The 24195-nt window shown below is 40.9% G+C and overlaps 2 protein-coding genes across 5 annotated transcripts in view; one reads left to right on the top strand and one right to left on the bottom strand.

Annotated features, from left to right (window-relative positions):
• Positions 1-19736, bottom strand: part of Smc4 (structural maintenance of chromosomes 4) — a 30326-nt gene extending 10590 nt beyond the window's left edge. The window contains exons 1-12 of the mRNA XM_042685799.1: positions 19639-19736; positions 18892-19029; positions 18148-18326; positions 17566-17757; positions 16011-16187; positions 9131-9295; positions 8922-9049; positions 8165-8305; positions 6758-6908; positions 5081-5245; positions 3104-3337; positions 2106-2291 (exon numbers count right to left, since the gene is read on the bottom strand). Of these exons, the coding sequence (XP_042541733.1) occupies positions 2106-2291; positions 3104-3337; positions 5081-5245; positions 6758-6908; positions 8165-8305; positions 8922-9049; positions 9131-9295; positions 16011-16187; positions 17566-17757; positions 18148-18326; positions 18892-19024 (1851 nt within the window). The 5' untranslated portion in view covers positions 19025-19029; positions 19639-19736. The remainder of the gene's footprint in view (positions 1-2105; positions 2292-3103; positions 3338-5080; positions 5246-6757; positions 6909-8164; positions 8306-8921; positions 9050-9130; positions 9296-16010; positions 16188-17565; positions 17758-18147; positions 18327-18891; positions 19030-19638) is intronic.
• Positions 19737-20126: 390 nt separating this feature from the next.
• Ift80 (intraflagellar transport 80) overlaps positions 20127-24195 on the top strand; it is a 63523-nt gene continuing 59454 nt past the window's right edge. For 2 of the 4 annotated variants that reach the window (XR_006148280.1, XM_042685800.1), the window contains exon 1: positions 20127-20216. The gene's annotated coding sequence lies outside the window, so the exon portion shown is untranslated. Of the gene's footprint in view, positions 20217-20269; positions 20291-23877; positions 23899-24195 lie in introns of those variants that run through there. The other 2 variants (XM_042685802.1, XM_042685801.1) reach the window with 2 other exon arrangements.

Below are 24195 nucleotides of genomic sequence, written 5' to 3'. Positions count from 1 at the left end.
GCCAGGTATAGCACACACCTGTACCTAGCACTCAGGAGACCGAGGCAGGGTCAAGTAACCTTGCAAGCCCCTGTATCAAACCATAAAAACCAAAACAAGAAAAAAAAACAACAGGGCACACAGAGAAAATCTTGGTGCTCCTCTCTTGGCAACCTTCCCTTCCTGCAGGGATCCGGTCGGAACCCAGGCCCAGGCTCACTGCACAGCTCTCTACCACGAACACTTATGTCCAGCCCGACATGAAGCTCATCTGACTTGAAATTTTAATGAGCACAATACAAAAAAACTCTCATTTCATGAAAACATACCAAGTAGATATGAGACCTAACAAATTTTTTTTTTTTTTGGTTCAGTCATGGGGCTTGAACTTTGGGCCTGGGCGCTGTCCTTCTGCTCTTCAGCTCAAGGCTAGTGCTCTACCATTTGAGCCATAGCGCCACTTCTGGCTTTTTTCTTACATGGTGCTGAGGAATTGAATCCAGGGCCTCAGGCATGCAAGGTAAGTGCTCTACCACTGAGCCACCTTCCCAGCCTGAAACCTAACAATTATAAACAAATGACTTGGAGAACTTTCATTTACTGAAAGCCATCTATTACTAAGCTATGTAGCAGCACTGGTTGAATGACTTTAGTTTTCCTTGAGAACAAAAAATAGAGGCACATTATTTGACTTCAAGAAAAAAATGTGGAAGTCACTGATACTAGAGACAGAAGCTAACTTACACCTATTAGTCCAGCTGTTTCCATCTTTGTGTGACCTAGGACTGCATGAACTGGCTCCTTTGACTCTAGCTTTACTGAGCCTCGGGGCAGGAGATGAATAGGGTTGAGGTACCGATTTCCCACCTCCTGCAGGCGTAGGGTCCTTTCCTTTTTGAGGCTCAGGAGCCCTAACAGTACCTACTATTACTAGTTAATGATGTGTTGACTTCCCTAAACCATAACTGTAACTCCAAAGTACGTTATTAAAACCTAGAACACCAAATATCTATCAATTAACCACTTAATCAAAAATGTATTTAGGTGCTACTGGTTATTTTACTTAGGACCTCACCTTAAAGAGAAGTACACCTCACCTGAGCCATACACAAAGCCCTTTTATTTTTGGGATAAGGTTTAGTGTTTATACTTGGGGCAGGCAGGACCAAGTTCTTTCTATTTATTTTTCTGAAGAAGTTATAATGACAGGCTGGTATAATCATGACTACTTATTGGGTGAGATGGGATCTTGGAAGTGTTTTGTTCAGCCTGGCTTCAAACTGTGGCCTTTCTAGCTCTGCCTCCTGGGTAGTTGGGATTATAGGCAGAGTGCCTGGCATCTAGCAAATGTTAATTATTGTGAGTTTCGTTAAGTTTGTCAACTACTATTAGTTACTGGGATTTGGGGGACGCAGGGGAAGAGGCTATAGTTAATTTCTAATACTACAGTTATTTTTTTTGGAGGGAACTCAAGCTCAGAGACAAATAGAACACTTCTTTTGTCTCATTTGCGGTAGCTAGATCTAAAATATATCTGGACAAGATAAGTTATACAGGGCTCTATGCATCTACACATGAAGCAAACAATAAACAGACTAAAGGAAGATACTCTTAGGGGAGGAACCCAAAAGCTTAATTTCTCTAAACATCTACAATATTATCAGAAAGAATTCCAGTAGAAAGTTTCTCTTTGTTGTTGTTACTGTTGGGTGTTTTTTTTTTTTTTGTATTGTTTTTATCTTTTTTGGGGGTGAGCAAAAGAGAGGCAGAGGAATGGGAGGAGGGTGGGCAAATGCAGTCATGGTATTCAGTATGTACTATGTCAGAAATAAACTATGCAACTTAGGACAGAGAAGGGAGAGAAGCTTTACCTGACTTACAGAATATAACCCTTCTATACAACTCCTTAATAATGCCCATAAAAAAGAGTTAAGTTTACTTATCAACTTCCATAGTTAATATTTTTTGGGCTATGCACAAAATGATTGCAAATTGTCAAAAACTAATTGAAATACAAAATGTTTGAAAATTAGTGTCCCTTATTATATAATATCAAGAGGCTAAGATTATAATTTACATGTCTTTTTTGAGAAAAATATAGTCATTCCCAAATAAATTTATATTACCAATCTTCCATATATTCCTGGAATCCTGCCAGATTTTTTTTCTTGAATGATTGCATCAAGGACTTTCCCCCTACTTCGATTCATCGCTAAGGAACTCTTTGCTTCTTCAACCTTTTGAAAAAGATCATGAACCAAACTCTTCAAGTTTTTTTCTTCTTGTGTAAGTTTTTGGAATTCTTTTTCTTTCTGGAAGTGGAAAATAAAGAGCATGAGATCAAAGGCATTAAATCCTAACTATGCTCAGTCATTGCACAGAAGTCATCACAATGCCTTAGTAATGAAGACACATGGGAACTGAGCTTGCACATGACAATTTGGGTCTGGCTTTGAAGACACCGCTGCATGGGTCTCTTGCTTGTTCAGGGCTAACATAAGGACAAAGAGCACTATGGTTCCAAGAGCATCTCCCTGGACTCTGACTAAGGAAAGTACTGTGGCACCATGTATGCACGAGCATGTCCCAAGTCTCAAGTTTTGCCTTTATCAAAGCAGACCAGTCTGGATCCCAGTTATGGGTGATTGGGACTTAATATGGTTATGCTATGTTTCTGCCCGATAAAAAAAATGAAATCAAAACAACAACAACAACACTAACAAAACAGAGCAATACCACCAGCCCAGGTTTGTTCTTTCTGACTTTTCTGTTATGTTGGTCCTAGAGCTTGAACTCAGGGCCTGGGTACTATCTCTGAACTTTTTTTTGCTCAAGACTAACACTCTACCACTTTGAGCTGTAGTTCCACTTGTAGTTTTCTGGAGGTAAGAGTCTCATGGACTTTCCTGCCTGGGATGGCTTTGATCTGTGATCCTTAGATCTCAGCCTCCTTAGTAGCTAGGATTACAGTATGAGCCACCAGTACACAGCCCAGCTAGTTTCTTAATACATAGCACTTGAAGTAATAAGATGCCGACCCTGTTTTTTGCTCTTCACTGTAGGCACTGATATTAAAAAATCTACTACACAAAATTCAAAATGAAATATGAAAACAAAGTTTTACCTCCTTTAATTCCCGTTCAGTTTGAGGGAGCTTGGCCTCTATATCTTTGATGGCAGTTTTCCTTTCTTTCAGAGTTTCAGAAGCTGTAACCAAGGCTTCTTTCGCCTTATTTAGTTGAGACACTGCAGTGTTATGACGGCTGAGATAGATATCAAGTTCTGACTGGGCCACATCCATCTTTGAACGTGCTTCATTAACTGATTTATTGAAACCCATAAGTTCTTTTTCTCGACTCTGTTAAAATAGAAATACAGTAAATCTGGAATATATTCACTTTTAAACCTAAAGTAGAATGAGTACCATAGAGATTTTTTTTTGTTTTTTGTTGGTCATGGGGCTTGAACTCTGGGCCTGGGCGCTGTCCCTCAGCTCTTCAGCTCAAGGCCATACCTCTACTGCTTGAGCCACAGCACCACTTCCGGTTTTCTAGTGGCTTATTGGAGATAAGAGACTCACAGACGTTCCTGCCCTGGATGGCTTCGAACCGTGATCCTCAGATGTCAGCCTCCTGGGTAGCTAGGATTACAGGTATGAGCCACCGGCGCCCAGCTTATATGTAGTTTTGAAATCAATTTAATAAGACGCTACCACCACAGAAATAACCCTTACAAATAGAGGTTAACTTAGTTTACATCTAGCTGTCATTGTTCTCTGATGCCACAAGAACCTGGTGAAGCAGATCTTAGCATGCTCATTTATGGACATTTTAAGCCAGAGGACTAATTGGGTCTAAAGTTTATAATTCAGCCTCTTCCTATATTAGCAGGTATAAGAACCACTCAGAAGTTTTGAGTATACCGATAAGTGACTGTGCACTTCTATGTTACTAAGTTAATGTGGCTCTCTATAACTCTATCATTTGTGATGGAATGACAGATTTACCTCACCATGTAACTCCCCTTATCACACAGGCTCTACTTTGGTCCTGCAGCCTCAGGACACATCATATTTCGAAGCAGAATGGACTTACGCCAGCAGCCCCAGTAGCTCTTTATGCAGTCAATTATATCATTTCTATTTGCTTTGTGCTTACATAAAGCATGTTCTGTTTCCTCATCTCAAGGAAGATGACTTGACACCTGAATCCTGCACCAGAACAATGAAGTGACCCCATCCCCGCTGTAAGACTTTTTTTTTGGGTCCGGTCGTGGGGCCTGAACTCCGGGCCTGGGCGCTCCCTCAGCTCTTCAGCTCAAGGCTAGTGCTCTACCACTTGAGCCACAGCGCCACTTCCGGCTTTTTTCTTATGTGGTGCTGAGGAATCAAACCCAGGATCTCATGCATGCAAGGCAAGCGCTCTACCCCACTGAGCCACCTTCCCAGCCCCATCACCGCTGTAAGAACTACAACTCTTAACTGAACACACGAACCATGTCACCCTGTGCTTGGTTAGTCCCTGTGTTTTAAAGGTGGCCACATTAGTTAGTAAGGAATAACTCAGAAGATGAAAGGAAAATGGGATGCTTCTGTAAGCTAAATAATAGCTATATGACAAAGTATTTGATACTTCTGCTGTGACTAATTCTGTTAACTTTTTAAAAATGGGAAAATAGAAAATAAATGGGGGAAAGTGTAGACCGAAAATCTGATATCAAAAGGCTAAGTAAGGGTCTTACCATTAGCCAGGCTGGCCTTGACCTTCGAATCCTCCTGCCTTAGCTTCTCAAGAAGCTGGGATTATAGTACAGACATTTCCCACACCTGGCTTAACCAGTTTTAAGATACTTTACTTCAAAAGCAGTCTTCAACTGGGTGCTAGTAGTGTGATCCTAGCTACTCAAGACTGAGATCTGAGGACTGCATTTCAAAACCAGATATGGCACGGAAGTCTATGAGACTTTTGTCTCCAACTAACCACCAAACCCCCAGAAGTAGAGTTTAAGAATAGTACCCAGGCCGCAAGCTCCAGGAGCACTACTCCCAACTCTCCAAATTAAAATCTAACCATCCAAATCAACAGTAATAAAAGAATCTTACTTCTTTTTCATTCTGAAGCCCTTGAGTTTCCTGTTTTAGGCTGTCCATAACTTCCTTCAACTTTTTTTCTTCTTTCTCCTTTTCCTTCTCAAGGGAATTGCTTCTGGCTGTTGCCTCAGTTATGATAGTCTTACTCTTGACAGGCAGATTTTTAAATTCTTCAGCCTGAGATTATAAGACAAACTAATGTTCACAGGGATACATGTTTTTTAGGCCACACAATATTATCAAAGCTTGATCATTTAAAAATGACTCCTTGAGGAAGTAGACATGTGGTTCAAATGAAAGAAAAAGCTTGAGCAAGCATGTGAGTCCCGAGTTCAAGGTCTAGTACCAGTGCACGCACACAGGTACCCACCACCCACCAACTCCCCCCCCCCACAGAGATTTGTGTATATCTGAGAAAATGTCACATGAAGTCTTCTCTTGTATAGCAAACGTATGCAAATAAAGAGATGTTAAAAAATTCCTTGGTTTGCGGTGTGCCTCAATGGCAGACGGCATGTATAAGGAAGGCCCTGGCATCAATCTCCAGTACTTTTGTGCAAGGCTAGAGCCACTTCTGGTTTTCTAGTGGTTAGACTTTCCTGCCTGAGCTGCCTTTGAACTGTGATCCTCAGATATCAGCCTCCTAAGTAGCTACGATTATGGGAGTGAGCCACTGGTACTCAGTTTTCCAGTATACTTCTCAATTAGATCTGAACTGGCTTTAGTAAGTATTTTCCCATTTGCTTGTGACTTCTGTATTCTCAGTCACAGTAAAAGCCAGTAACTTATGAAAAAAAAAAGTTCAGAGAAGGGCTTTTAGGTAGGCATCCTGTCTCTCCTGATTTCAAGCTACATATCCTTCTTCCATAATAAATGCACTCTATATACATGCAATTTCCTGATAAATTGTTTACCATGTATTACATGAATGATAGTTATTCTTCCTCATTCCAATCCTACCACTTCTGGTCACTAGACACAGCTATTGTTTTATCCCATTAATACCTTCTGGACCAATCAATTACTCAAGTATTATCACAGCACTTGACCTGGCTGTGCAGTTTAGGGGTTGCGCCTAGATGCTGATAGACCAGTCCTAGAAAAGACAATTCTCACAGAACTTTGTTAGTATTTTGAATACAAAGTGTTTCCATGAACACATGGTAATGCTTCACCTGCAACTGTCATGTCACTAGGGGAAGAAAATGTTCTAAGGAGACTGTGATTCTGGTGTCCTACCTATGTATGGATAGAATTGCAAACATGGTACCCCCAAGTTACTTGAGATGATTCTGGCTCTAGTCATACTAGCTAGGTTTTTCTATATTAAAGCCCAAATTTCATTTTCCTTTAACTACAGAACAGATAACTCACCATTGTAAATTATGAGCTTCCTTATTTTTGCTATAATCCCTTTTTCCAAACACTATACTAAAAGGGAAAACTATCATCACCACCAAGACAGCCACTGATTAAGTCAATGTGTACAAGGATCCCTTAAGAGGATAAAATAACATTCAATAATAAACCATTCAGCATCCACAATCATGAATCATTCTCTCAAGATCTATTTATCATTCACAGACGTGATAATTCACCTTTCTCTTAGGCAACAGGACAAACACACTTGTGGACACAATAAAGATTTGACATGCAGATAAGAAATTTTCTGATTCCCCTCCCACCTACCTTTTCTTTATCTTTCTGAAGTTGTTTCTCTAGTTTTTTAGCTTTAATTTTAGCATGTTGCAATTTCTCTCTAACTTGGACATCTTCCAAATCTAATTGTTTATATTTTTCTTTATTCTCCTCGATAAATTTTGTGATTTTATTCAGTTTCCTAGTAAAGCAAGTAAATCATTAGTCATTATTTTGGATATTTATTCAAAGCCATGCTATAGACCCTTTCCAGTATAAATATTATTTGCTCAAAGTTTTACACAGGATCCTAAACATTTCTGTCTCCAAGCTGATCTCCCCATAGGCACAGACACGAACATGTTTACTATAACAAAATTGATTTGCTTTCTCAGGGAAGGAAATATTTGACATTTTCTAGTTATTGTGATTGCAAGCTGCATCAAAATTAAAATGAAACTTACAAAGAGATACTGGTGTCATTGAACAGTGGCAGAGTAGGGTCAAATTAAAATTTAAAAGAAATCTAATTAGAATAAACCCAAATCTACCTCTATGAACTTTACTTTTTTTATTTGGTACTGGTGGCTCAGACTGAGATGATTATGGTTCAAAGCTAGCCCAGGCAGGAAAGGTTGTGAGACTCTTATATCCAAAACCTCAGAAACTCAGGGACAGCACCAAGGCCCCGAGTTTAAGCCTCAGTTTAAGCCTGCGGGACTGGTGGGGAGAAGAGGAGGGGAGGAAATAATTCATCTACTGAACATTTTTGGTTTTGTATCTGGTATTGCCACTAGGGGGTGACAATTTCCTATTACAGTATTTAAGGCCTGAATTAGCCACTGAATCTGTAATAAACTGGATATAGGGCAATGGTTCTTTTTTGATGTTGTTGGTTGTGGGGCTTGAAATGGCCTGAGAGCTGTCCCTGAGCTGGCACTCTACCACTCAGAGCCACTTCCAGTTTTCTGGTGGTTAATCGGAGTTAAGAGTCTTATGGAAGCTGGGTGTCAACAGCTCACACCTATAACTCTAGCTACTCAAGAGGCTAAAATCTTAAGTCAAAGATGGAAGCCAGCCCAGGCAGGAAAGTCTGTAAGTCTCATCTTTAATTAACCACCAGAAAACCAGAAGTGGCTCTGTGGCTCAAAAGTGGTAAGAGTGCTAGCCTTGAGCAAGAGAGCTCAGAAACAGCACCCAGGCTGCTGAGTTCAAGCCCCGCGACCAACACCAACAAACAAAATAAAAACCCACCTAGACTTTCCTGCCCAGGCTGGCTTTGAACTATGATCCTCAGATCTCAGCCTCCAGAGCGTTGGTGGGATTACAGGCATGAGCCAGTTTTTGTTTTTTGAGAAAAGATAAATGCATTCTGTAAAAGTATCCTAACTATGACCTAGTAGTAAGTATACACACTGCAATAGAATTAACAATCTAAATACTTCCCAAAATACCTACTTCTCTACATCTTTAACATCTTTATTCTTAGCTTTCATTTCATCTGACAGTCTATTACTCTTCTCATTGATTTCTTTGGCATCTTCATAAATTTTTTCCTTTTGAGTTTCCATTTCAGCAATTCGTTTCTGCAGGTCATAACTAGAGAAAGGGGAAAAAAGGAGACTCTAGAACACTGTTTCTAAAATTGTGCAACTGTTTTAGTAAAAACCAGCTGTTCCCAAAGTAATTTTTCATTTCAATATGTAATGGACTATCTACGATAGATCACCATCTAGAAATTATTCAATGGTAAATTCTAAAAATAACCCATTCACTTGAAATTGCCTGCTGTTTGCATACTGGGAGTGCATAACTGTACCCAGACCCCTACCTCAACAAGTCACTCTGTGGCACCGTGGTTATGGGTCTCCACCAAAAGGTATTAGGGTCCGGATAGTGGTGAAGCACCAGGGACAAGACCTACGATGGAGGAACTACATACACTTGGGATTGGCCTTCTCTAAGGTTTTAGGGACCCACAGGAGAGGGGTTTTTCCCTGGTCTGAGGAGATTACTGTATAGAAGTATTAATAACCAATCAGGAATAATAAATTTTTGCAAAGGTGTCTCTCAAAGTATAATACCAAAAAGTACATGATCTTATTGAAATAATCCCTAATTTAATGAATTTATTACTTCAAATAACTAACAAACTTTTACTCTAGGACAACAAAAACTACTTTGACTGGTTAAAATACTAATTAAAGTTACTTACATGTAGTATTGACAAACATGATTCTTTTTTTTAAATATTTCATTTTCTAAGGTCAGAAACTCAATGGCCATGTTCTTCTCTCCTTCTAAGGCATCCTTTTCTTTTTCTACCATTTTAACTCTGTTTAGCTAAAACAGAAAATAAAATTTTAAAATATTTTCTATGTATAAAGCATGCCAACAATAGATTTAAAAACCAAACAATTCCACCTTCTCTCCTCTGTGTTCGTTCAGTACTTCAACTCTCCGACACAAGACTCTAATAGGTTCATTCAGCCGACCACAGCCAATTATGTCTTCTAAATACTCAAGCATACCCTCATCATGTTCAGTCTGGCCTTTTGGTTTCATCATAGCAATCTGTTCAACTTCACCCTTTAAAAAAAGTAATATTCCATATTCACTGTATATGTTTAGCTTAGTCTTAGGGGAGAATCAGGGCAGTTAATTAACAAATAGCAACAAACAACTTATGTTCATCAAATAGCTTTTATATAAGGAATGTATATTTTTATTACTTTAAATTCTTACAAGATTACAATGTCTACTCATAAATACACATAAAGGCAAAAGGAATAAGCAAGTTAAGTTTAACTTTCCTTTTCTCGTTGGTTTTGGGGCTTGAACTCAGGGCCTTAGGCACTGTCCCTGAGCCTCTATGTGCTCAAGGCTAGGACTCTACCACTTGAGCCACAGCACCACTTCTGGTTTTGAGTGGTTAATTGAAGATAAAAGTTTTACCATGTAAGGTCCTCCTGAAAATACTTTTATGATTATGTTACTAATATTTGGTAATGCTGCTACTATACAAATTGCTGATCATATCAATACTTAGTTAAATGGCTCACGACAGTAATCCTAGCTACTCAGGAGCTGGAGATCTGAGAATAGTGGTTTGAAGCCATAAGACACTTATCTCCAATTAATCACTCACTCAAAAACCAGAAGTAGACCTGTGGCTCAAAGTGGTAGAGTGCCAGCATACCAGGTCCTGAGTTTAAACCCCTCAACAAAAACAAAACAGAACAAAACACAAGTCTTAGGTGGAAAAGGAAGTCCTCTATTTCAAATGGAAATAATGAAAGAAATCCAACTGATCACCTGACCACAGAAAACTCTGTACTGGCATATGACACCAACCTTGTGTTTGCAGTCCATCTAGCAATTTTAAACTATAATTGAAACTTAGATCAACTTAATATATTTTTATGTCTTCATTTTGTTTACAAAGACAAAAAAGAAGCATGTATTATCAGGTTAACTGTAAGGCAGACTGCCAGGGCAATCATTTGGTTTGACAGAGGAAACAACTGTCTGAACATGTTCAGGCAAAATGCAGCTTATCCTTTGCTAAAGTAGTCTGCTTGTTGTATACTCTACATGCTGGAATTGAATGGGCAGGCAGGGGGGAAAATCTCTTACTTCCACCCAAACTGCTAAGTGTCTATGACCTGAACTTAAACATTTGGAGCAAAACTTAATAACCAAGTGTCTGTCACAATTTTAAAGAAAGCTTGAATATAATGGTATCAAGTAAAAAGAAATTCAAGGTACAATATAGAACAATACAATACAGCTCATTTTTTGGTTTAATCACTGCAAGGAGGTTGCTGACATTGTTTGGGAAAGGGAAAGAGGGCAGGCCAGTGAGGGCAAAACTGACTTAACAGTTGTAAAAATTGTGTTAATGTAACAATGAAATCACCCCTTCACAGAACTAATGTAAGTGAACTAAAAGAAAAAGTACTCTGACAGTATCTCATCATTGCAGTACCCTGCCAAGTATAGTGAAGTTGTTAATCCATTTATTCTATATAACATTCAGTATATTATGTATGAGTGTATCAATGGAATAGATTGCACAGAAAAATACCTTCCTAACACCATCACACACTATAACCAGAAAAATGAAAGAAAGGGAGGGAGTAAAGCTATTAGGAAGCAGCCAGTCTTAGGAGAAAGCATATTTTGGTTATGTTAGGAGAAAGCTTATTTTGGTTATTTTTTTTCCTTTTCCAAATAAGCTAAAGGACGTAAAGCTGACTTTTTTACTCTTTAGTAAGGCTGCTCCGTTTTATTTTACATTTTAAAGAAAAGCTCATTGATAAATTGCAATAGTTCCACCTCAAACCCCTCACAACATTTGATTTTAGATTTTGTCTGTATTATTGGCTTAGCACACTGAAGCCACAGGGTGTGAACTGGGTGTTAACTTATATTTACTGTCAGGACTGCTGTGGTTTTGAGATGATGACCACCAACTTCTCTTATGGTTCTGTCCTCCTTGTCCTCTATGTCCTAGCACTCACTAGGAATAGGTAACTCCTTAATCCTCCTTATTCTATTTTGTGATGTCATTTGTGGGATGACAGCCTGTTCACAAAAGACTATATATTTTTCAGGAAACATATCCACACCATGTAGAATATAAATTGTTTTCAGTTAGGGCAATGACATAATCTGCCAAGGTTCCCAGTTACAAATAGCATTTGTTGGAACAACCACATATAAAACCTGTTAAGCCGTTACACAGGATCTGAGGTTGGTGAAAAGGCATTCAGTTTTCTCTACCCTCTATAGATTAAAGCATACTAAATGAGGCCCCTCCTCACCAGCTGTTACTCCTGACTAGAGGGGTTGGGCTGGGTATGAAATGTGTGGTAGAAAGCTTCCTAGCAGGTGAGGCTCTAGCTCCCACCCCTAGATTACTAAAAACTAACAGCAAAACAAAATTGCAAAGTACAACAAGATCTTAAGTCTTAACTTATTCCTGTATTTACCATAAAAATTAAGCTCAAATTGCTAGCAAGGATAAACTATACAAAACCAAACAGTATACAGCTATAATAAAACACTTTTTCTTAGTAAGACCATATCAAGATAAATACACACCTGCACATCAAAATTCAACAGCCCAGAATGACTAGACTTTCACTGAGCTCTACTTCCACGCATGGGCTTGAACATTCTATTCTGCTCTAACAGTATTCATACCTATTCTGGTTGCTAGGGAGAAACTACCTGTTTAAATCTCTGCAATCCCAATAGCTGAGGTATTGGGGTGTATTACTGATTAAGGCTAAAGGTGTTTTAATGTTAACAGCTACAGACTTCTATAAAGAAACCAGAACCCAACTTGTTTACTGTAGAAATCATAACTGACGATATAGAGGCTATAATTCTAATCTATGACAATCCACCATCCAAAGTAAAAAACAACAAAAGAACTTAGCCTTTCTTATGAACTTTAACATAGATTAAAAAAAAATTTAACTTATTTTGAGACAGTTTCATTATGTAAGTACTTCAGATTGGTTCAGAATTTGACATCTTCCCATCTCCACTGTCTGAATGCTGCGATTACAGGCATGAACCACATGCTCTGATTTTAACTCAGAGTTTGTAGTACAAAGACATCAAGTTGGATGAGGTATCATAACACATGCCTGTAATCCCAGCTACACAGGAGGCACTTGTATAATTATGGTCTAAGGCAGGCAAGGCAAAAATTTGAACCCTACCAGAAAAAAGACTAAAGCAAAAAATAGGCTGGGGGCATGAGTGAAGTGATAAAAGTACCTGCTAAGCCTGAGTTCAAATCCCAGTACCACCAAAAGTAAAAAGCATATAAAGCTGAAAATTGTCAAAATTAAAGTTATACTACTAGTTGTAGGTCTTAAGGACTTTAGAAAAACATTCTGGAGACAGATCATTAATGCAACTTTGAAGTGAAATGAAAACTTTACCCTCGCATAGGGCAGGTACATTAACCAATGAAGCAAAACCAATTAAATATACTAACTTATTGTCAGAAATACAAAACAAATAAGCTCTAGTTGTTTAGGCCAAATAGTTATTCATGGGACAGAGGGTTCCAGGAAGGCACACTACATGTGAAGAGGGGGGGAAAAAATATATATATATATAAAAAAATATATATATATATAAAACTTTCCTCTAAGGAAATAACAGGTCAACCAACCATAACCTAATGCTTTTGTTTTTTTTTTTTTTTGCCGGTCATGGGGCCTGAACTCTGGCTCTGGGCACTGTCCCTCAGCTCTTCAGCTCAAGGCTAGTGCTCTACCACTGGAGCCACAGCGTTACTTCTGGCTTTTTCTGTTTATGTGGTGCTGAGGAATCGAACCCAGGGCCTCATGCTTGCAAGGCATGCACTCTACCGCTGAGCTACCTTCCCAGCCCCCCATAACCTAATGCTTTTAAGAATCATGTTTAACTTTTTTTTAAAGTTACACTATCATTTGCTCAAAAAGTTGCCCATTTTATCAACATATCTGAATTATACAAAATAATGAATTTCATTGATTATAAAATTATAAAGATTTATGTCCATACCTTCTACCTTTGAATTGTCTAGTTTTTTAAGTTATACTTTTATAAGCCATTTTTATATTAATTACCAACTCTTAGCATAGTGTCTCATTAGTAACTCACTTGAGTGGTTAATCAAAGTTTAAATGGATCCAAATACTAGAAATGCTTACTTGGAAAACTTATGAAACCGATATGTAAGGATTATGAAAATTTTTACTCCTGTGGAATTCTAAAATTAAACAATTTTTAATTTTAAAAGTAAAATTTTATTTTTACATTTAGATTCCTTAGGACACGAAGCACTACTATACAGCTCCTGTGTTGAATTCAGCTTTCTTAAATGTTGATATAAGTTATGACAGCAATAGGGAGTTTTCAGGACAAATGTTACTAGAAGGAAATGAAATAAAAACCACAATCACACTTACCTTCAAATGCTTTCAATCTCTAGTATTAAGTCTTAAGAGTCTGATAAAGAGCTAAAATACAATAAAACAAAAACAGAAACCACTGAACTGTCACTAGAAGTTAACTGTACCTTTAATTATATCTATTCTAGCTCTGCTTCTTTGTTACAGTTAAGGCTCTTATCCAAACTGCACCTTTCAACTGAAGGTTTACTCTAGTATTTTTTTTTTTTTGGGTCCGGTCATGGAGCCTGAACTCTGGGCCTGGGCGCTGTCCCTCAGCAATTCAGCTCAAAGCTAGCGCTCTACTACTTGAGCCACAGCTCCACTTCCGGCTTTTTTCTTTTTGCTTATGTGGTGCTGAGGAATCGAACCCAGGGCCTTGAGCATGCAAGGCAAGCGCTCTACCACTGAGCCACCTTCTCAGCCCGGTTTACTCTAGTATTATTTGAGCATTTTTGTTCAGAGCACAGAAAAAGCTCTGTCTGTGCTTTCTATCATTAGGTCAAAAGGTTTAGACAAGCCGGGTGCCAGTGGCTCACGCCTGTAATCCTAGCTACTCAGGAGGCTGAGATCTGAGGATCACGGTTCAAAGCCAGCCAGGACAAGAAAGTCCGTGAGACTCTTATCTCCAATAAAACCACTAGAAAACCGGAAGTGGTGCTGTGGCTCAAGCGGTAGAGCGCTTGCCTTGAGCTGAAGAGCGCAGGGACAGCGCCCAAGCCAAGAGTTCAAGCCCCACGACTGACCACTTCCCCAAAAATGGTTTAGACACTATGTACTTCAGAAGCATATAAACTCCCAATTTATAAACTATTTTTATTTACTTGTTTGGGAAATTAGTGTGTTTTTAGCTTCCTGTATTATTGAACTATGTACATAGAAGCTTTATAGAAAGGGAAAAAAAATCTTTAGGAGAGTTTAAATGCAGTCTACTTGCTTTTGATGAATTTTTGCAGAGACATAAAACTGATCACCCCAGGATGACAGTAAAAAAATAGCAAAGAACAAAAAGTAAAACATGACTACACTCTCCTACAAAACCTTAGCATCATTAAATTTATTATAAAGGGCACATTTTTAAATTTCCAAAAAATCTAATTCCAGGAAGCCTACAAAGCTTGATTAAAACAAACACTACCTATAATGCTTTGCTTTAAGTGTATATTTACATTAGTTCAAATCTTATTTAGAAATATACTTGCAACTGACTTCCCAACAGTCATTTAAAATTAAGTTTGGGTCAAAGAAGTACTGTAAATGTACCTGCTAATAAAGTGTATTAAACTAAAAATTATTCCAGAATGTTGATTTGCCTTGTATACTATCAATGTAACAACTATTTTAAAAGATAACTGAAGAATAGACTAGAATGTTTGAGGAGTTTGGAATCACCCAGTCATTCCAACAAGACATTTAGTATCCAGATCTCCAACTTGTTTTAAAACCAGTGACACAAGATCCTACAGGTAATCCAGTCATTTCTGCTTTATGAAAATAATATTTTTCTTACTATGCTTCCAGTGATTCTAGATAGCACATGAGAGTAAGATGTCCTTAAATCAAACAGGAATTTAAAAACACTCAACACAAAGCCAAGATTTTACACTCAAAACTATTTTTTTGGAAGATAAAGACTCAGGGAAGAAAAGTATTAATCTATTCTGGTAGGATATACTTTTATTTACAAAAATAATTTCTAATTAAAAGCATCTGATTCTAAGCACTTAATAAAAGACTTTTTTTGTATAAGAGTTGTGATAAGAATGTAACTATCAAGTTACATTCTGATCTAACAACAGTAGTGAATGTTCAATAAAGTAGGCCATTTTAAACAAAACAAAAACCAATCTGAGGAAACTTAAGCAACCTAGTGTTAAACTTGAGTGCTGAAAGATTAAATTTGATAAGTGCTTAAAAAAAAAAAAGGATAGTCTATTAAAAGGCTATAAATCTCACTGAAAATATTATCTTAGAGGGAGACACAGACTTGGGTGACAGTTGCGGTATCCCTGTCACACTAAAGCAGCACAGTAATATTGGTGTTTCATACTTATGTCACCACGCCAATATTTACGTGCTGCTAGAGTGGAACAAGTACATCAGTGCATCAAAATATAAAACACACATGTGAGAATGAAAGTAATAGTTTTGAATGAGTTTCCTTAAGTTTCTAGAGCAGCAAATAATGATTCGCATTTTGACTATAGTATGTAAACCATGATGTGCTGCTACAGTACTTTAAGGTCTCAAGAATGCAGGATCCACCAACAGGGCTGCCCTCCAGCTTCTTCCATAACAAAACAACAAAGCAAAGACAATCTCTCTCAATTCTATTCTGAACTTACCTGTAAGATTAGAAATCTATTATGGTCCAAGTCAATTCCATGGCTTCGAAGAAGATTTCCAACATCCTTAAATGTTTTTTTCTTCCCACTAATGTGATAGACAGAAGTATTATCTCTGTAGGCCGTTCTAGATACATAGAAGTTACTATTAGGCACGACTTCATAATCATCCCCTTCCTGTTTTGAGGAAAAACAAAACCAGAAAACAACTTGGTTATTAAGTCACAGGTCTGCTTCAGATTCACACACTTTATACTGAAACCAAGTTTATGGATTAAATACTTCAACTTACACACACACACAAACTGCCGGTAGTTCTCAAAAATAAACTTGCTTAAAACAAATAGATATTTGGCTCCTTTTCAAGGAGGCCCCAAATCAAAATGCTAAATCAAGCAAACAAACAAAAACTTCAGCTCTAGAAAAGCCTGAAAAATAATATTGGACTGTTAGAGGAGACAATAAAGGTAGACAGGGAGTCCAAACACATCTGAACAAACCCACCCAAATGAATACATGCTAACAGACTAAGTGACTCCATCTTTCTGAAGAAAAAGAAAGGAAAGAGTAATAATAGGCTGAAACTTTTTGGGGGGTGGGTGGGGGTGGCAAAGAATGCACCATCAGCTGAGGTAAAAAGAACTGTAACTAAGTCTCAACTCTATTCCTAATTTAAACAACAACAAAAAAATCAAGTACAAATGTACTTTCACATTAAAACTCACCCTCAAAAGCTGTCATTTTGAAGCTATGGCTTCTCAATTTCAAACGAATCGAATGTAATAAACAGGCAATGGAATAAAATCTGATTTACTGGCAATCTATTTTTTTAGTCCAAATTATGCCACAAAATGATTTAAGAAGCAAAATTAAGATAGCTGCTTCTTTGTAAGCTTTTTATAAAATCAAACAAAAGAAAACAGTAGCTAAGTCACTTTCCCATTTCATTATGTAGAATTGTTTTATTTTTTAAGTTTTAATCAGGTTTTGAACCACAAATTTAATAAATTCATCCTTAGAGACCTCTCTGTCCCAGAAAACCAACAAAACTATGTACATTTAACCTATAACCATATATATTTCTACAAAACAAGTAAAATTGAAAAGCTCTTCTACATCACAAATACACAGGACCACTAATACTGAATTTAATGTGATTGACATAATGAAAATGATAAACTTAGTTAACTATTACATTCTCAAGATTAGGTAACTTATTCTGAAGCAATAAACAAATTCCCAAAAACAACCCTAAACAGAATGCCTACTTAGCACCTAGAATCCTAAAACTACTCAATGTTTTATTCCAAGAAGATAATGATTACCAAGCTATTTATAATCCATTTTCTGGCTAAAAATGTTCATGTTTAACAGCCACCACCATTCTCCCAAAAGAAATATGGCCATGGAGGTAATGAAAGCAACCTCTTTTACTTAAATTCACATGTATTTTTAAAAGCTGACTTAAGCTAACAGGAATAACATGTGTAATGCATTCAAGTCCTTTGTTTTCCTTACTCGAAGTTGCAAATAGAAAACAAAACAAAACCCTTACCTTATCAATTATCTTTTGGAAATGAACCTCTACAGTGCAACTCTGAATATCCTTATGTTCATCAGAATTATGAATTAGCACCGACAGTTTCTTAGATCTTATTTTTTGAGCTCGATAGCCAAACACAAAAAGCATAGAATCGATAACATTGGACTTGCCGCTGCCATTTGGCCCAATAATACAGGAAAAGCGCTGCATAAGAAAAAAGTATTTTTTAAAGCTGAAGACTGATTAAATTACTTTTTACTTGCAGTAAAAATTACAGGCACTTAAAAGTTCTCACTAGTAGAAAACACATAATTTATACTTTCTTACATCTTTTCTCCTTTACGATACCTTAAGTAAAAAATTCGAATCCAGACGTTTTATAAAACATCTTAATAAAGAGAAAATATTACCCTCAAACACAAACACACGATTCCACCCAACGAGAAAGAACTTCAATACTAACAAGGTTCCAAAGATACCAGATGACTAAAACCTCATTCGGTTGTTAAAACTCATAGGCACAGAAAACAGTAAGCAAACAGAAACATTTGTCTTGAAGAAGTATTACAATAGCTTCTTGAAACAGACTAATACCTTATGGAAAGGGCCCAGAATTTTCTCCCCGGCATAAGACTTGAAGTTCTGGTTTACGATATGAGTTATCATGAGCCGAGGAGCTCCAGCTTCACTGGTCATGGCTGGGGGTGGGGGTGGAGGAATACTACTCAAAATTTCTTCTAAACTTCTGTCATCTAGTTCCTCAGCCGGGGCCTCTAAGTCAGAGGAAGGAGAGGGAGAGAGGAGAGAAGCCTCCGTCAGTACAGTGAGCCACTTCGTGCCCGCTACTCCTTCAAAGATGCTATTTCGGAATCAACACGACGCAGCCACCGCAACTCCCCGGACCGACTGACCTCGTCGCGTCGCTTGACTTGTGTCAAGAAAATTCTCGACACCTGCCACGCAATTTTGCACAAGCACATCACGATCCGTTGCAGTCGACACAGGGCGTCCATGTCTAACCTGTCAGTACCGCGCATCCAGTCCGTGGGTGAAGTTCACTCAGCGAACCCAGAACACGGGTCACAATCGGCCCCTCGGCTTCCGTTCGAACCCGGCGCCGGTCGGGTCTCCCCTGGCCCCCGGGAGCTCCAGGCTCAGAGGCGCCGGGCCGGGGCCGGACGCCAACGACCGCCCCGCGGCTTCAGGACGGTGCGGGCCCGCAGAGGTGAGGGGCGAGGCGGGCTGTGCGCGCGTGCGGCCAGCTGTCCACCCCGCTCGGCCCCGACGCCGCCGATCGCCCACCCCGCCCGGAACCGCGACCCCCCGACGGCGGCTCACCTGCGGCGGCCGGGCTCTGGGCGCGGCCGGCCGGCGGCTCGGGCTCCGCGTCGCTGTTGGCGCCGTCCGGGGCCGCCCGCGGCCCTTCCTCCCGGCGCCGGGCGGTGGAGGGCTGGGCGCCTTTCCGGGGCATGGTCGCTAGGGCGGGGAAACCGGGGCCGGGGTGAGCGCGCGGGCCCCGTGGGGTCCCCACCCGCGGCAGCTCCCCGGCCCCGACGTGCGCGGACCCGCGGCCACCCTCGTGGACACCTGTGACGCTTCCACGCCCGGGACAGGGTGCCGGCGCCCCGAGCGGGACGGGGTTAGTCGGGCCGGCTTCCGGCGGGACCCACGGCCGAGCCCGGGCGGGGCGCCCCGCCCGCCAGCGCCCGGACGGCCCGGGGGCTCAGGGTCGGTGGTACCCGCCGGGCTCGTCGTCCGCCCGATCCCGTCCCGTCCGGGGCGGAAAGGCTCCGATCCAGGGCTGCGGCGCCCGAGAGAGGCGCGCGGAACCCCCGCCGCCCTCCGCGCCGGGAGCGACCGAAAGGGACAGCGGGGGGGGGGGGGGACAACGGGGGGACCGCCCGGTCCGCGGCCTCCGCCACCCCGCGGCCCCAGGCCTCTCCCTCCAGGCGGCCCTGGATGGGGCGGGGGTCCGCGTGTGACAACCCGGCCAGCCGAAGGAGCAGCGTACTTGCGCGGCAGTCCGCCCGCCCCGGCGCCGGCGTGGCCCGGGGTGCGCTCCCCACCCCCACTCCCCGCGCCTACCGACGCCTCAGCTCCGGGTCCTCCACTCGAAAATGGCGCCTAAAATACAAACTCGAACGGAAATTCGTTACAAATGCGCGCAAGGACTTCTGGGATCGACTCTTTTGAAAAAAAAAAAAAAGAAAGGGCGGTGACGATCACCGCCATCTTCTGGCCGCTCGCGCGCATGCGCGGGCTCCCGGCGGGAGGAAGTTTCTAGGAAGTAGTTAGGACCGAGGAAATGCTTTCCCCCACCCCGCTGTGATCTCTAAGGGAAGCAGTGTTGTGGAGACTACGGCATTTTGAAAAACAGCCTGGAAATCATGAAAAAAAGAGAAAAATAATGCCCCGCCCCTTCCATCCCCAGCTGGAGGCCGGCTGCCCAATGACAGCCGTGGAGGAGAGGGCGGGCTCGTTTAGAGGCGGGGCTGGGGGGCGTGGCCGCACAGATGACGCGCCTCTGGCAAGTATCGCGGGAAGTGAGACGAGCGAGCGAGAGTGACGCTTGGAAGTCACTATGGTGACGGGAGGTCGGGGAGGCTTCCTCTCCGCGGGTCCCACCTCCGAGGACGGCTACCTGCGCTGCCCGGGAAGTTGAGGTACAGCGGTCCCCTCGGCACACTTCCGGGAGAGGGTCTGGGAGCGCGTCCGGCGTTGGCTCCTTTCTGGAGGGGTGCGCGCTGGTGGAGCATCGGCCGGGGGCCGGGGGCTGGCGGGAGGCGGAGGAGGGAGGCCGGAGGTCGGTGTGGACGGGCGGAACCACACCGGAGCCGCCTCGGAATTGCTTGTGCCCGGCCAGGGGGTGTCCGCGCCGGCGGTTGGGGATTTCGGCTCCGAATGGGAAATGGTGGGTGTGATGGGGGGTTATCTTGAGGAGGGGAGTGTGCGTGTGCGTGGCCCGGAGCGGGGCACTGATGACCATGCTTGGTGGTGTCCGCGGGCCTTTTCCCGGAGAGTGAAGGGGTGGTGGTCGTGGTGGTGGGTCGTCAGCATCCGCGCTCGTCCCGGACCCCGGGCTGCTGCTCAGAATCCTGCTTGTAGCCCGGCGCTTTTCTGGAGGCTCAGCTGTGCTATGGTTATCATCAACTCGGTCAAACGTGCTCTCATTTTCTGCAGCTTTAAGAACCACCAGTTGGTTCGACTATCTCCAGTAATTATTTAATCTAACGGCTTTTGTGTTGAAAGTTGCATCTCTCCTTAGTTCCCTCCTCCCCCTTAAGAAAGCCCAATATATTGAAGCCCTAGTGAATAGGCTTTCTGCAAAAACTTAGATTGGTTGCTCTAAAGTATATTACGGCCCTTGCACCACGTAGTGCAAGGTTGGGTTCAGTGATTGTTCCAGAAGGCACCCAAGAGCGAGAATTTGGTAGGATTGAGTAAGTATGGACTCTTTTCTAACAACAGATTTTATATTGGCAGTTGAAAAAATAGAATACTTTTAACAAAACAAATGTCAGAAAATGAAACTCAATGTAAACAATATTTGGCTATTAAGTTTAGAGGATATAGAGATTCTCTTTGAGGGCTTCTGGAACCGTTTCACAAGTTGTAAACCACTGCACATCCGAGTGGAGGAAGATGCTACTGTGAAAAGATTATAAATTAGGCCAAATGGTGCTGTCAATATGGTGGACAACAGAGCACAGTAGTTGTAGAAAGGTACAAATAGAACTCAGAATTCCAAGTCCCATCATCCTTTAGCTGTAGGCTTGGGCAGTTAGCTCTATCAGTTAGTGTATTGGAGGGTATTTATTTGTAAAACCAAAGTTTAATGCCTAACTCATAGGATTGTTTCTGCAGTACACATATCATTTGATGCTGCTGTGTTAGTGATGTTAGGGTGTGCAGTAAGGATGGGTAATGGAAGGATATCAAGTTAGGAGAGTAGTTTATGAAGGATCTTGAAAGACAAGGTAATGCAAAAATGGCTTGGTGGTATGACTCATGTATTTGAGCATCAACCTCACAAGCATGAGGCCCTGAGTTCAACCTGCCCCATGCCTCCAAAACAGTAGAAGAAACAGCTATTAGAAAAAACTCAAGCTACAGAATGACTTGAAAACTAAGAAGAATTAGGCCAGGTTTGGTGGTATATGCTGGTAATCTTAGCACTTAAAGGCCAGCTTTGTCTAAAATAAAGAAGAATTAGTTATTAGTAGTTATCAGGGATGTGTTAGAGAAAAGGCTGGCATTAGAAATGGTTTTAGTTAGATGGCTACTGTACAGTTATCCTTGGAAATGAGAATTACTTGTCACAGTAGAAAGAGAAGAGCTTAAAGTCATTTTTTGGGAAAAGTTTATTGGTTTGGTAGCTTTTGGTGGTTAAGAGTATAAACTCTTGAAATCAATCAGGTATTAATCTTTGTGAATTCTTGAATTAGTGAAGAAGGTATGGGAAGAATGGTAAAATTCTGTGAATTATAACTGAATGGTTGATGTTCTAATGACTGATGTGAGAGGAATCAGCCTGCTGATTCCAGAGGCAGCAACAAGCCTTTGAATCTATCTATTCTTCTGCTCTCCTTGTTATTTCATCTTTTCCCATTGCTTTTACTGTGATCTTAGCTCCTCAAACTGATAATCGGGTATCTCCCACACTCAGCTTTCCTGAGACTCTCAACTTGTCTAAACAATTTCTCCTTGACTTCTCCACTGGCATGTCTAATAAACACTTTGAATTTGAATTTAACATCCAGAGTGGAACCTGTTTTGGGGGAAGGGATTGATTAAACCAGGGAATCAAACCAACACGTGCTAAGCACAGTCCTCTACTGGTAAGCCATTCCCCCAACCTCTCACCACCCTGCTTTTTCATTTGGTTTTGAGATAAACTGCTCCAACTAGTCTTGACTTTTCTTTTAAATTGATATCACTAAGTTGTGCATGCAATACTTCTTGCATAATCACCCTTCTCCCACTCTCTTCTCTCCTCCCAAACCATTCTCAACCTTCCTTGTTTCATTTTCATTTTAGCCCTTCTCACTTCTCATTTGCCCCTTTTCACAAAGCATACACCCCAGACGTGTTTCAACTTCCTAAAATTCTTTCTTGTTCTTTAAAATTCATGTAAATGAATTTTTCATCATGTTATCTCATATGCATTTTATAATACTTTATAGTCAGAGTGATTTTATCCACATGATCCTGTGTGTGTTTATGTATATATTTTGAGTCTGATATCCACAGATGAGGGAAAATACATCCTTTGTCATTCTGAACCTTAGTCTCAAACTCTTAATCTTACTACTTCAGCCTACCGGCTGTTGGGATTACAGGTGTGTGCCTCTACCTGGCACTATCAGGTTTTACTAAGCACAAATTTCCCTTTCAGACCTTATAAATGTTGACCCACACATGAACAATGACAACTTATGATTTTTAATATTCAAGCCAAAGATACTGCTGCTCCAGTGTAAAGTTGCCAAGTTACCTATATCCTGGAAGTGTTTGTCTTCCCACCCCACTACTCTAACATGACTTCTAGTCAGATCTTTGATGACCAGTTTGGGCAGCTACAAAAACAGCAGCATTCAGGCCGTTGTGAGTTTCCTTGGCATGGCTGTCCTCTAATGGTGCTTTCCCCTTAATCTTTTGTTCAGTACCATATCAAAGTGGCCATGCTATTCATTCAGGACTGACCAAGGGCCAGTCTTCCCAGGAAGTGTTAGGTAGTTACTGTGCCCTGACTTTTTGTCTCTGTTTCAGAATGGTGGGTGGCTGTGATTTCTTCCTGGAGGAAGGGTCCTAACTATTGTGGATTGCTCATGTTGAATGTAGTTTCTGGTTGCAATAGTGTAGTTAGCTTTTGTATGTGTTTTTATCTTATCTGCTGGGCTTGTGATTTAAAAAGCAATAATGTTTCTGTTATATATCTATATTCTTTGAGGTTGAATTTATTTTGAAGAAGCAACTCTTTATAAAATGTTACTATCTCCCCCATTCCCCAGTAGGAGGAGAGGTGGTGGGAGGGAGGAAGTTCAGAGAAAGGTGGAGAGATACCAAGGATCAGACAGTGAACCAGTGAAATGTGCCTGGGTTCATTTTGTTCTAGTTCTGGCTGTGCCACACATAGCTTCATACTTGTGAAGTTCAAGAGCAATCACTCACAGAGCTAGGAAAGGGAGAAGTGAAAAGAGCACTTGGAAAGTCAGCAGTGTTTACACCTTGCTGATCCGAGTCTTCCTGGATGCAGGTAAAGAGAAATTACCTAAGTGATGCCTGTTGAACTCCTATCTGTGGCCAGCACTTCCTCTGATATAGTGAGCAGTAATTTTAAACTTGGTAAGCAGATATTTTGTCCACTTTAATCACATTTTCATCTTTTTTTTTCTATGTTGGTTAATAATTCTCAAAAATAGCATTTATGTAATGTAAATTGGACTCACAAAATATTTTCTTTTAATGACTTGGTTGAGGGGTGTTATTTTTCTTTTTCTAAGTTTTTATTTCGACAGTTTCACTGATTTCTTTGCACAATGCTTCGTCCTCCCCTTCATGCCCCCCTCCAGGGGTTCATTGTGCTTCCAGCTGGCCTCAAGCTTCAGCCTCTTGAGCAGCTGGGACTACAGGTGTGCACTA

Source organism: Dipodomys spectabilis, unplaced genomic scaffold, assembly GCF_019054845.1.
Source record: "Dipodomys spectabilis isolate Male_0828 unplaced genomic scaffold, ASM1905484v1 ptg000095l, whole genome shotgun sequence".
In the NCBI taxonomy this organism is placed as follows: domain Eukaryota; kingdom Metazoa; phylum Chordata; class Mammalia; order Rodentia; family Heteromyidae; genus Dipodomys; species Dipodomys spectabilis.
This window is presented reverse-complemented; position numbering and strand designations above follow the sequence as displayed.